An 11,520-nucleotide genomic window follows, 5' to 3' on the forward strand; every position below is an offset into this window, starting at 1 on the left:
CAGCACTTTGGGAGGCTGAGGCAGGCAGATCACCTGAGGTCAGGAGTTTGAGACCAGCCTGACCAACATGGAGAAACCCCAAAGTATAAAATTAGCCGGGTGTGGTGGCGCATGCCTGGAGTCCCAGCTACTTGGGAGGCTGAGGCAGGAAAATTGCTTGAACCCAGGAGGCAGAGGTTGCGGTGAGCCAACATCGTGCCATGGCACTGTAGCCTGGGCAACAAGAGCGAAACTCCGTCTTAAAAAAAAAAAAAAAGTTTCCTCTTCTTCCCTCAATTTCTTGCATTAGGGGACGCTGGAAGATCAAATCATCAGTGCCAACCCCCTGCTGGAGGCCTTCGGGAACGCCAAGACCGTGAGGAATGACAACTCCTCCCGTTTCGTGAGTCTGAGTTTGGTTAAGATGGAATTTGCTTTGTGTCTCACAAAATAGGCAAGAGCCCTGTCCTCAAAGAGTGGAGAGACCAGAGGTGACAGATGATGAAAAACAAAACAACCCAATGGGACCATTTCAGATAAAGATAAATTCAGGCTAAGTTCAATGAACAGCGTGTGTGAGAGAGGAACTGGGGGCCAGGCTTGCTTTAGGCAGAGTGGGCAGGGAGGGCCTCTCTGTGGGGCTGGCACAGGAGCTGAGAGTTACAGCGTGAGAAGGAGCCCAACTTAAAATGACAGGAAGGAGTGGGGACGAAGGAAGGGCAAGGGCAGTCCCTGACGTGGGGAAGGGCCTGGTGCAGTCAGAGCACCTACAGAGGGTCTGTGTGGTTGTAGGAAGGAGGGCAGGGGGCCCAGTTCCATGAGATGAGGTGGAAGAGAGAGAGAGAACTGGTCATTTGGGAACCATAGGCCATGAGAAGGAGCTTGGATTCCTTTCTAAGTGTAAGAGGAAGCTACTGAGGGATTCTGTAAGCCAGGGAGTGATATGGTTTGATTTATACCTTGAAACAATCACTCTAGTTGCTTTGTTGACTAGATATGTTGAGGTGGGGGAGGAGCATAGAATAAAAGGCACAAGTAAAAGGAAATAAGGAGAAACCCCAAATTGGACGGAGAAGAAGGGAGAAGACGAAGGACATATCTAATTTCAAACTGTAGGTGGTGCCAGGCACGGTGGCTCAGGCCTGTAATCCTAGCACTTTGGGAGGCCGAGGTGGGCGGATCACGAGGTCAAGAGATCGAGACCATCCTGGCCAACACGGTGAAACCCTGTCTCTACTGTAAATACAAAAATTAGTCAGGAGTCAGGTGTGGTGGCACGTGCTTGTAGTCCCAGCTACTCAGGAGGCTGAGGCAGGAGAATCACTTGAACCTGAGAGGTAGAGGTTGCAGTGAGCTGAGATCGGGCCACTGCACTCCAGTCTGGTGACAGAGCGAGACTCCATCTCAAAGACATAACAAAAGAAAACAAAACAGAAATGTTAGGGGAAATAGGCTCTTATTCACATTACCCATGAGATGAATAGGAACTATTGGGCCACGGTGGAATCTGGTCTCCTCCTGAATGTCGCCCCATACAGGGCAAGTTCATCCGAATCCATTTTGGAACCACCGGGAAGCTGGCCTCTGCAGATATTGAAACTTGTAAGTAGATCCATGGAGATTCAGTGGCGTCTCAGAGTAACTGGGAACAGTTTGAAAGAGAGTCCTATGTTTGTGTTCCAGATCTGCTGGAAAAATCAAGAGTCACTTTCCAGCTGAAGGCTGAAAGGAGCTACCATATCTTCTACCAGATACTTTCTAATAAGAAGCCTGAACTCATAGGTGAGGAAGTCACCAGTGGGGCTGGTCTTGACTGTGATCGCTAGACTGAGGATAGTTGTATCTACGTATGCTCACTCTACAGTCAACAGGGAAAGTTTAGTTTAGTTTATTTATTTATGTTGAGATGGGGTCTCACTCTGTTGCCCAGGCTAGAAAGCAGTGGCATGATCACAGCTCACTTGCAACCTTGACATTGCCAGGTTCAAGCAGTCCTCCATCCCCAGCCTCCCGAGTGACTGGGACTACAGGCACATGCCCCCACACCTGGTTACTTTTTGTAATTTTTGTAGCGATGAGGGTTCACCGCGTTGCCCAGGCTGGTCTTGAACTCCTGGGCTCAAGCAATTTGCCCGACTTGGTCTCCCAACGTGCTGGGATTACAGGCGTGAGCCACTGCACCTGGCCAGGAAAAGTTTATTTTAGAAATGGGATGTGACTATCTGGGCAGTCACATGCCAATTTGAAAAACCTAATGAAACAGAGGGTAACAAGAACAGACCACTCCTGACCAGCTCTGGTTTATAAAAACCTGAGCAACTGAACATCTAACTGTCCTTTGGCGCCCCCTTGTGTTCTGGCACAGAAACACTCTATGGCCAAACGCGCCACCAAAGCAAACAGAATAAGGAAGCCCATGGAGGTACTACACACTTCCCTTGTCCCCGCTTCACAGTGGTCTCCGTGCACACTGCTTTCTTTGCTCTTTGGCTGTGTTTGCTCAGCCTTCTGGTCTCCAGCTTGGAAACAGGCTGCAGATTTCAACAGATTTTAGAAAAGGTTATGATTATACCAAATGACCTGAGTGGGCTCTTGTCCTGACCCTCACTCAGCCAGTTTTCCCTATTAACTTCTCCCAGCCGACACTGACATGCACCATTAGCGTGCAAGGCAAGGGAATCTAAAGGTTCTCCCTAGGGTCCTTCCTCTCCATTGTGTGGGAGACTGAAAAGTCTTCCCTGGACTATATTTTCCATGACAGCCTGCGTATTGTGGAGCTGCCTAAAAGATTTTTAATGTTGACCGGGCGCGGTGGCTCACGCCTGTAATCTCAGCACTTTGGGAGGCCGAGGCGGGCGGATCACGAGGTCAGGAGATCGAGACCATCCTGGCTAACACGGTGAAACCCCGTCTCTACTAAAAAAATGCAAAAAAGAATTAGCCGGGCGTGGTGGCGGGCACCTGTAGTCCCAGCTACTCGGGAGGCTGAGGCAGGAGAATGGCGTGAACCTGGGAGGCGGAGCTTGCAGTGAGCCGAGATCGCGCCACTGCACTCCAGCCTGGGCAACAGAGTGAGACTCTGTTTCAAATAAAAAAAAAAGATTTTTAATGTTAAGTTCAATTTGGGATCCAGCAGTAAAAGTTCCAGCCCAGGGTGCAGGAGCTCAAAACACCCACTGGGTGGGTTTTTTCTTTGCATCTGCGTGACCTCCTGGAACGATTCGTCATTTCAGAGCTGCTGCTTATTACGACCAACCCTTACGACTACCCGTTCATCAGCCAGGGGGAGATCCTCGTGGCCAGCATAGACGATGCGGAGGAGCTCCTGGCTACAGATGTAAGTGGAACCAACAGAAGGGGTGGGTGTTCCCCCTCCATCACCGGGGCCAACCGGCTGACGTGCTGCCCTTTCCATGCCAGAGCGCCATTGACATCCTGGGCTTCACCCCGGAAGAGAAATCTGGGCTCTACAAGCTGACAGGAGCCGTGATGCACTATGGGAACATGAAGTTCAAGCAGAAGCAGCGAGAGGAGCAGGCCGAACCAGACGGCACAGAAGGTACAAAATCAGTGTGACAGGCTGCAAACCAGAGCGAGTGGCTGATCCGCTGAGGTCACTTGGTGCTGCTTTTGAAAGCAATTAATCCAGTCAGGCACAGTGGCTCACACCTGCAATCCCAGCACTTTGGGAGGCTGAGGGGGCCAGATCACCTGGGTTGGGAGGTTGGGAGTTGGAGACCAGCATGGCCAACATGGTGAAACCCCATCTCTACTAAAAGAAAATTAGGCCGGGCATGGTGGCTCGTGCCTGTAATCCCAGCACTTTGGGAGGCCGAGGCCGGTGGATCGTGAGGTCAGTAGATCGAGACCATCCTGGCTAACACGGTGAAACCCTGTCTCACTAAAAACACAAAAAATTAGCCGGGCATGGTGGCAGGCGCTTGTAGTCCCAGCTACTCGGGAGGCTGAGGAAGGAGAATGGCGTGAACCTGGGAGGTGGAACTTGCAGTGAGCTGAGATTGCACCACTGCACTCCAGCCTGGGCAACAGAGTGAGACTTGATCTCAAAAAAAAAAAAAAGAAAAGAAAAGGAAAAATATTAGCTGAGCACGGTGGAGCACACCTGTACCAGCTACTCAGGAGGCTGAGGCACAAGAGTCAGAGTTTTGCTCTGTCACCCAGGCTAAAGTGCAGTGGCGCCATCTCGGCTCACTGCAGCCTCTCCACCCGAGTTCAAGTGATTCTCCTGCCTCAGCCTTCCGAGTAGCTGGGATTATAGGCACACACCAACGTGCCTGGCTAACTTCTTTGTATTTTCAGTAGAGACAGGGTTTCACCATGTTGGCCAGGCTAGTCTCAAACTCCTGACCTCAAATGATTCACCCTCCTTGGCCTCCTAAAGTGCTGGGATTACGGGCGTGAGCCACCATGCCCGGCCGGCACGAGAGTTTCTTGAACCCAGGAGGCAGAGGTTGCAGTGCGCTGAGATCACTCCACTGCGCTCCAGCCTGGGCGACACGGTGAGACTGTCTCAAAAACAGAAACAAAAACAACTGAAAGCGATTAATTCTTCCATCCGGAGAAGTGAATGTCCCTTTCTGGGCCTCAGGTGCCCATAGCTGTTGTTACCATTCGCTTTTGCTGAATCACTCGAATAGTCTTGTTTCGGATGCAGTGAGGGATGACCAGGGCTTTCTGAAACCCAGCCCTGCCTGTTCATAAAGTCCATCACGTTCTCTGAGTGACTTGGCTTCCATTGGCCACGTATATGCAGTTTAGCCACAGGGAATGCACAGATGTACCAAGATGAACTCAGCCAACCTTTGACACTTCTGGATGATTTTCAAAGCAGCTCCTCTGCTTTTCTAAGTATTGTCCTTGTTTTCTTGCCAGTGGCTGACAAAACAGCCTATCTGATGGGCCTGAACTCTTCGGACCTCCTGAAAGCTTTGTGCTTTCCTAGAGTGAAAGTTGGGAATGAGTACGTTACCAAAGGTCAAACTGTGGATCAGGTAACAGTTTCGAGGCTGGGAAAGGGGGCAGGACCCTGCTGGCCACTGCCTTCATACCCATTAGCTGGTCTTTCCCCTGACAGGTTCACCATGCTGTCAATGCTCTTTCGAAATCAGTTTATGAAAAGTTGTTCTTGTGGATGGTCACTCGCATTAACCAGCAACTGGATACGAAGCTTCCAAGGCAACACTTCATTGGCGTTTTGGACATTGCAGGCTTTGAAATCTTTGAGGTTTGTGTTAGTTACATTCATATTTTCATATGGCTTCATGTGAGGGAAATTGGTTTCATGATCCTAAAGGGAAGAGAGCAAGGTGGCTGTCTTGTGGTTTCCTGTAAGAAACTAGATGGAGAGTGGATGGAATAGAGGAGTAGTACTTACTGGAAAGGTTTGTATTAGGTTTTTTTGTTTGTTTGTTTGTTTTTTGAGACTGAGTTTCACCCTGTCACTCAGGCTGGAGTACAGTGGTGCAATCTCGGCTCACTGCAACCTCCGCCTCCTGAGTTCAAGGGATCCTCCTGCCTCAGCCTCCTGAGTAGCTGGGATTACAGGCGTGTGCCACCATGCCTGGCTAATTTTTGTATTTTTAGTAGAGATGGGGTTTCACCATGTTGGCTAGACTGGTCTCGAACTCGTGACCTCAAGTGATCTATCCGCCTCGGCCTCTCAAAGTGTTGGGATTACAGGCGTGAGCCACTGCACCCGGCTGGGTTTGTATTATTTTAAAAGAGGGGAAGATGTCTATCAAGTGGAATTTTAAAGGACATTTTCAAATGGATAAAAGAAAAAAAAAATAAATGCAATCACTGATTAGGGACTGCCATAAAAGAGACACAGAGAGTTCAATAAGTTAATCATGCACTATTTTCTATAAATATACCACTGGTTCTGTGGTAGACGTGCATAGCCACGGCCGGGCGTGGTGGCTCATGCCTGTATTCCCAGCACTTTGGGAGGCCGAGGCGGGTGTGTCACGAGGTCAAGAGATCAAGACCATCCCGGCCAACATGGTGAAACCCTGTCTCTACTAAAAATACAAAAATTAGATGGGCTTGGTGGCCCGTGCCTGTAGTCCCAGCTACTCTGGAGGCTGAGGCGGGAGGATCGTTTGAACCCAGGAGGCAGAGGTTGCAGTGAGCCGAGATGGTGCTACTGCACTCCAGCCTGGTGACAGAGCAAGACTCCATCTCAAAAAAAAAAAAAAAAAAGTGCATAGTCACTCATCAAAGTGTATATTTAGTGTTTCCCAGGTACAGGACATGCAGGTGAAAAAAATAGATGAGCTTGTAGTCTAGTAGAGAAGAAATAGATCTATATGGCACATGGAAGAGTAACTACAAAATAAAGTACATAAGAGATGCCCAGACCTTGGGAACTCAGGAGAGGGAGAAACACCTTCTAATTGGAAGTTTGCAGAAGACTCCAAGGAGGAGATGAGGCAGGCCTTGAAGACTGTGACTGTATCTGAAAGTATTAATGTGTTTCACAAGAACCTGGGGCAATGAGGAGGAATGTTGACGGTCTTTGATTTTGAAAGAAGTCTAACTTTTCACATGAACGTTATATTTTGTTGTTAGTATAACAGCCTGGAGCAGCTGTGCATCAACTTCACCAATGAGAAACTGCAACAGTTTTTCAACCACCACATGTTCGTGCTGGAGCAGGAGGAGTACAAGAAGGAAGGTATCGAGTGGACGTTCATCGACTTCGGGATGGACCTGGCTGCCTGCATCGAGCTCATCGAGAAGGTATCCAGTTCCATCCCCACCATCAGCTCTTCTCACAGACTCTTCTGCTCATTACAGGAGCTCACATTTACCCCTCTGCACTTTGCCTTCAATCCAGCCTATGGGCATCTTCTCCATCCTGGAAGAGGAGTGCATGTTCCCCAAGGCAACAGACACCTCCTTCAAGAACAAGCTGTATGACCAGCATCTTGGAAAGTCCAACAACTTCCAGAAGCCCAAGGTGGTCAAAGGCAGGGCCGAGGCCCACTTCTCATTGATCCACTATGCGGGCACCGTGGACTACAGTGTCTCAGGCTGGCTGGAGAAGAACAAGGACCCTCTGAATGAGACCGTGGTCGGGCTGTACCAGAAGTCCTCCAACAGGCTCCTGGCACACCTCTATGCCACGTTTGCCACAGCGGATGGTAACAGGAGTGCTATGTGTTCATGTGATCTCCCTCCATTTGTTCTGTAGTAACAAAAAACCTTGAAGATGCACCTGTAACACGTGCCCTCCTTTATTGCTTTCAGCTGACAGTGGAAAGAAGAAAGTGGCCAAGAAGAAGGGTTCTTCGTTCCAAACTGTCTCTGCCCTTTTCAGGGTAAGAAAAATACAAGTTTATTTGCTTATGATTGGTTTAAGTCATATAAAAATGAGCAATGTTGAGATTCTAAACTTGGTTTGTTCGAGAGTAGTAGTGTTGTCTTAATCTGATTAATGTCACTTACTGAGGTGAAGTGACAGACGATGAAATATAATAAATATGGTCTAACCAATGTGAGATGACAATATCACTATTATCTTATACCAAAGATAGCTGAGTTGGCTGGTCTGAGTTTCCAGCACAAACTCTCCAATTTTCCTAAAGGACACCAGCAATAGACCTCATGCTCCCAGTAGATCCATCCCCTGAGTTGATTTCAGAAAGCATTTTGTACTTGGCGAGCCTCTGGCTCACTGGGAGTCAAAAGACAATTGTATCAGTTACTAGCCTCCACCTCCAGCCATAGGACCATTAAAAGACTGAGTTAGGCCGGGCGTAGTGGCTCACGCCTGTAATCCCAGCACTTTCGGAGGCTGAGGCAGGCAGATCACGAGGTCAGGAGATCGAGACCATCCTGGCTAACACGGTGAAACCCCCGTCTTCATTAAAAATACAAAAAATTAGCTGGGCATGGTGGCGGGCGCCTGTAGTCCCAGCTACTGAGGAGGCTGAGGCAGGAAAATTGCTTGAACCTGAGAGATAGAGGTTGCAGTGCGCCAAGATCAAACCACTGCACTCCAGCCTGGGCAACAGGGCGAGACTCCATCTCAAAAAAAAAAAAAAAAAAAAAAAAAAAGACAGAGTTAAATCATTTCACTATCCTTTAGAACTTAAGATAAATTTTAAACATAGATCTTATTTTCATTACAATGGATCTCTGTCTTCATAAAAACCTACAGTAGGCTGGCAAATGTCTTTTTTTTTTTTTCTTTTAGGAAAACCTGAACAAGCTGATGTCAAATTTAAGAACTACTCACCCTCACTTTGTGCGTTGTATAATTCCCAATGAAACTAAAACTCCAGGTGAGACACCTGCTGGCTTGCTAGGTGGTGCGCAGTTTTTAAGAAATTCTATGTCAGGCTGATATCTCGCTTCTGTTCCCAGGGGCTATGGAACACAGCCTTGTCCTGCACCAGCTGCGGTGTAATGGTGTCCTGGAGGGTATCCGCATCTGCAGGAAAGGATTCCCAAACAGGATTCTCTATGGGGATTTTAAACAAAGGTATGTAATAAACATATTCTATATGCTTGGGGATGAGATGTATGAACACTGGAATTTGAGAGGGAGAAAGATTGGTGTGAAAAGAGCAGTTATGGACCTCCATGCAAACTGAACAACTTACCATTTGACCAAGTCATATATATTTGTTTCTTCCATGGTTTTCTCTGGAATTTATCTGATATACAAAATGGCAGGAAACGCTCCGGCCGAAGAGTCAAGAGACCTAGATTCTAGACTGCTGTCGAGCAATGTGACTCCGAGCTAGTTCCTTCATCTCCTGGGACCTTGGCCTTCTGCCTATAGGAAGAGAGGCCTGAACTGCATGTTCTCCAAGGTTTGTGTCTTTGCCAACAGTCTGATGATTTCCGTGTCTACATTGCAGATACCGAGTGCTCAATGCCAGCGCAATCCCTGAGGGACAATTCATTGACAGCAAGAAAGCCTGTGAAAAGCTTCTGGCATCCATCGATATTGACCACACTCAGTACAAATTTGGACATACCAAGGTAATGCATCAGTCCTGACAGATGCTGGCCTTTTTGTTCTCTTGACACAGCTTCTCCAGGAAACTGACTCGTGTCACCTTCTGCCCCGTAAGGTGTTCTTCAAGGCTGGCTTGCTGGGAACCCTGGAAGAGATGCGGGATGACCGCCTGGCCAAACTGATCACCCGGACACAGGCTGTGTGCAGAGGGTTCCTCATGCGTGTGGAATTCCAGAAGATGGTGCAGAGGAGGTCCAGCAGGGTCTTTGTTCAAACATGAGCTCTTTGGGGAAGGGGAGTCTCTCTCAGAAATAAGCAATGTCTTGTTTTTAGGGAGTCCATCTTCTGCATCCAGTACAACATTCGCTCATTCATGAACGTCAAGCACTGGCCCTGGATGAAACTATTCTTCAAGATTAAGCCCCTCCTCAAGAGTGCGGAGACCGAGAAAGAGATGGCCACCATGAAGGAAGAATTCCAGAAAACCAAGGATGAACTCGCCAAGTCAGAGGCAAAAAGGAAGGAGCTAGAGGAAAAACTGGTGACTCTGGTCCAAGAGAAGAATGACCTGCAGCTCCAAGTCCAAGCTGTATGTGTTTAGCAACTTTTTTTTTTTTTAACTCTTCTAGATTTGATTATTTGTTTAGAAAAATTGGGTTATTGGTGGGGATTTTTGCTTTTCAGTTGAAATGTTTCATAAAGAACTTCATATATAGCAAAATACTGGAATGTTGCAAACCTTATATCATTAAAGGAAATTGTTATTCTTTCTTTTTTAAGGAAAGTGAAAATTTGTTGGATGCCGAGGAAAGATGCGATCAGCTGATCAAAGCCAAATTCCAGCTCGAGGCCAAGATCAAAGAGGTGACAGAGAGAGCTGAGGATGAGGAAGAGATCAATGCTGAGCTGACAGCCAAGAAGAGGAAACTGGAGGATGAATGTTCAGAACTCAAGAAAGACATTGATGACCTTGAGTTGACCCTGGCCAAGGTTGAGAAGGAGAAACATGCCACAGAGAACAAGGTATTCTTTTTGTAGGTGTGTCTAGCTTGATATAGTCATTGCAAACTAAACTCTAAGCGTATAATTGCCTGTGGATTCTTCTTAGGTTAAAAACCTTACTGAGGAACTCTCCGGACTAGATGAAACAATTGCAAAGTTAACCAGGGAGAAGAAGGCCCTCCAAGAGGCCCACCAGCAGGCTTTGGATGACCTCCAAGCTGAAGAAGACAAAGTCAATTCTTTGAACAAAACCAAGAGCAAACTGGAACAGCAAGTGGAAGACGTAAGTAAATAATGCTCATCAGGAGTCCTAGAACTCCAGGGTTGGAAGAGCCCTCAAGGGTCCTCTTGCAAAGCATTTGTTCCAAAAGGAAATGGTGCCTTTTTCAGCTGGAAAGCTCCCTAGAACAAGAAAAGAAGCTCCGCGTAGACCTGGAAAGGAACAAAAGGAAATTGGAAGGAGACTTGAAGCTTGCCCAAGAGTCCATATTAGATCTGGAGAATGACAAGCAACAGCTGGACGAAAGGCTCAAGAAGTATGCCCCTCAACCACTGGCTTCCATTTTGCAAGTTACTGTGTATTTTATCTTCATGCATTCTCCATTTCTCTTCACAGGAAAGATTTTGAATATTGTCAACTTCAAAGCAAAGTGGAAGATGAGCAGACACTGGGCCTCCAGTTTCAGAAGAAAATCAAAGAGTTGCAGGTAGGAGCCCTCTGCATTTCTCTCTTCCATGGGAGGCCACTTACAGTGAGCTGGGTGCTGTCTGCTGTAAGTCATTCAGAGCAAGTGGGTAAGACCGTGGGGCCACCTGCCTCATGGCTCCCTTTCTGCTAGGCTGGCCTGGCCATGATGAACTGTTTCCCATAACATCTGACAAAATCCATAATTAAAGTATTTAAGTTAACAACTAAAAGTTAACATTTAGTTGAGTGGAAAATGTTCAGGTTTGGTCACTGCAGGAGTAATTACCATGTTCAGGTAGAAAAAATTCATGTGAAGGGAAATTTGCAATATTCATTGGTGGGAAGTCTAAGACTCAGTTTGTCTAATGGGAAGGGAAACCAGCCTGTTTTTGACAATCAGAGTCCCCGTGGGGAACCGACTGCCCACGGGGTGAACTGCTGCCCTCCACAGGCTCGAATTGAGGAGCTGGAAGAGGAGATAGAGGCAGAGAGGGCGACCCGCGCGAAGACAGAGAAACAGCGCAGCGACTATGCCCGGGAGCTGGAGGAGCTGAGCGAGCGGCTGGAGGAGGCGGGAGGCGTCACCTCCACGCAGATAGAGCTCAATAAGAAGCGGGAGGCAGAGTTCCTGAAGCTGCGCAGGGACCTGGAGGAGGCCACCCTGCAGCACGAAGCCATGGTGGCCACGCTGAGGAAGAAGCACGCGGACAGTGTGGCCGAGCTCGGGGAGCAGATTGACAACCTGCAGCGGGTCAAGCAGAAGCTGGAGAAGGAGAAGAGCGAGTTCAAGCTGGAGATTGATGACCTCTCCAGCAGCATGGAGAGTGTGTCGAAATCTAAGGTGCTGCGGTGGGGGGGG

The 11,520-nt window shown here is 48.0% G+C and overlaps 1 protein-coding gene across 1 annotated transcript in view; it reads left to right on the top strand.

The window, feature by feature from the left end:
- Positions 1 to 11,520, top strand: part of MYH3 (myosin, heavy chain 3, skeletal muscle, embryonic) — a 29,851-nt gene that overhangs the window by 8,773 nt on the left and 9,558 nt on the right. The window contains exons 6-25 of the mRNA XM_011933261.1: positions 290 to 382; positions 1,518 to 1,581; positions 1,663 to 1,761; positions 3,213 to 3,316; positions 3,400 to 3,538; positions 4,873 to 4,991; positions 5,075 to 5,224; positions 6,571 to 6,741; positions 6,839 to 7,136; positions 7,216 to 7,322; positions 8,201 to 8,288; positions 8,371 to 8,488; positions 8,871 to 8,994; positions 9,087 to 9,223; positions 9,305 to 9,560; positions 9,752 to 9,994; positions 10,080 to 10,256; positions 10,364 to 10,509; positions 10,590 to 10,680; positions 11,113 to 11,502. Of these exons, the coding sequence (XP_011788651.1) occupies positions 290 to 382; positions 1,518 to 1,581; positions 1,663 to 1,761; positions 3,213 to 3,316; positions 3,400 to 3,538; positions 4,873 to 4,991; positions 5,075 to 5,224; positions 6,571 to 6,741; positions 6,839 to 7,136; positions 7,216 to 7,322; positions 8,201 to 8,288; positions 8,371 to 8,488; positions 8,871 to 8,994; positions 9,087 to 9,223; positions 9,305 to 9,560; positions 9,752 to 9,994; positions 10,080 to 10,256; positions 10,364 to 10,509; positions 10,590 to 10,680; positions 11,113 to 11,502 (3,114 nt within the window). The remainder of the gene's footprint in view (positions 1 to 289; positions 383 to 1,517; positions 1,582 to 1,662; positions 1,762 to 3,212; positions 3,317 to 3,399; positions 3,539 to 4,872; positions 4,992 to 5,074; positions 5,225 to 6,570; positions 6,742 to 6,838; positions 7,137 to 7,215; positions 7,323 to 8,200; positions 8,289 to 8,370; positions 8,489 to 8,870; positions 8,995 to 9,086; positions 9,224 to 9,304; positions 9,561 to 9,751; positions 9,995 to 10,079; positions 10,257 to 10,363; positions 10,510 to 10,589; positions 10,681 to 11,112; positions 11,503 to 11,520) is intronic.

Source organism: Colobus angolensis, unplaced genomic scaffold (assembly GCF_000951035.1).
Source record: "Colobus angolensis palliatus isolate OR3802 unplaced genomic scaffold, Cang.pa_1.0 Scaffold125, whole genome shotgun sequence".
NCBI lineage: Eukaryota > Metazoa > Chordata > Mammalia > Primates > Cercopithecidae > Colobus > Colobus angolensis.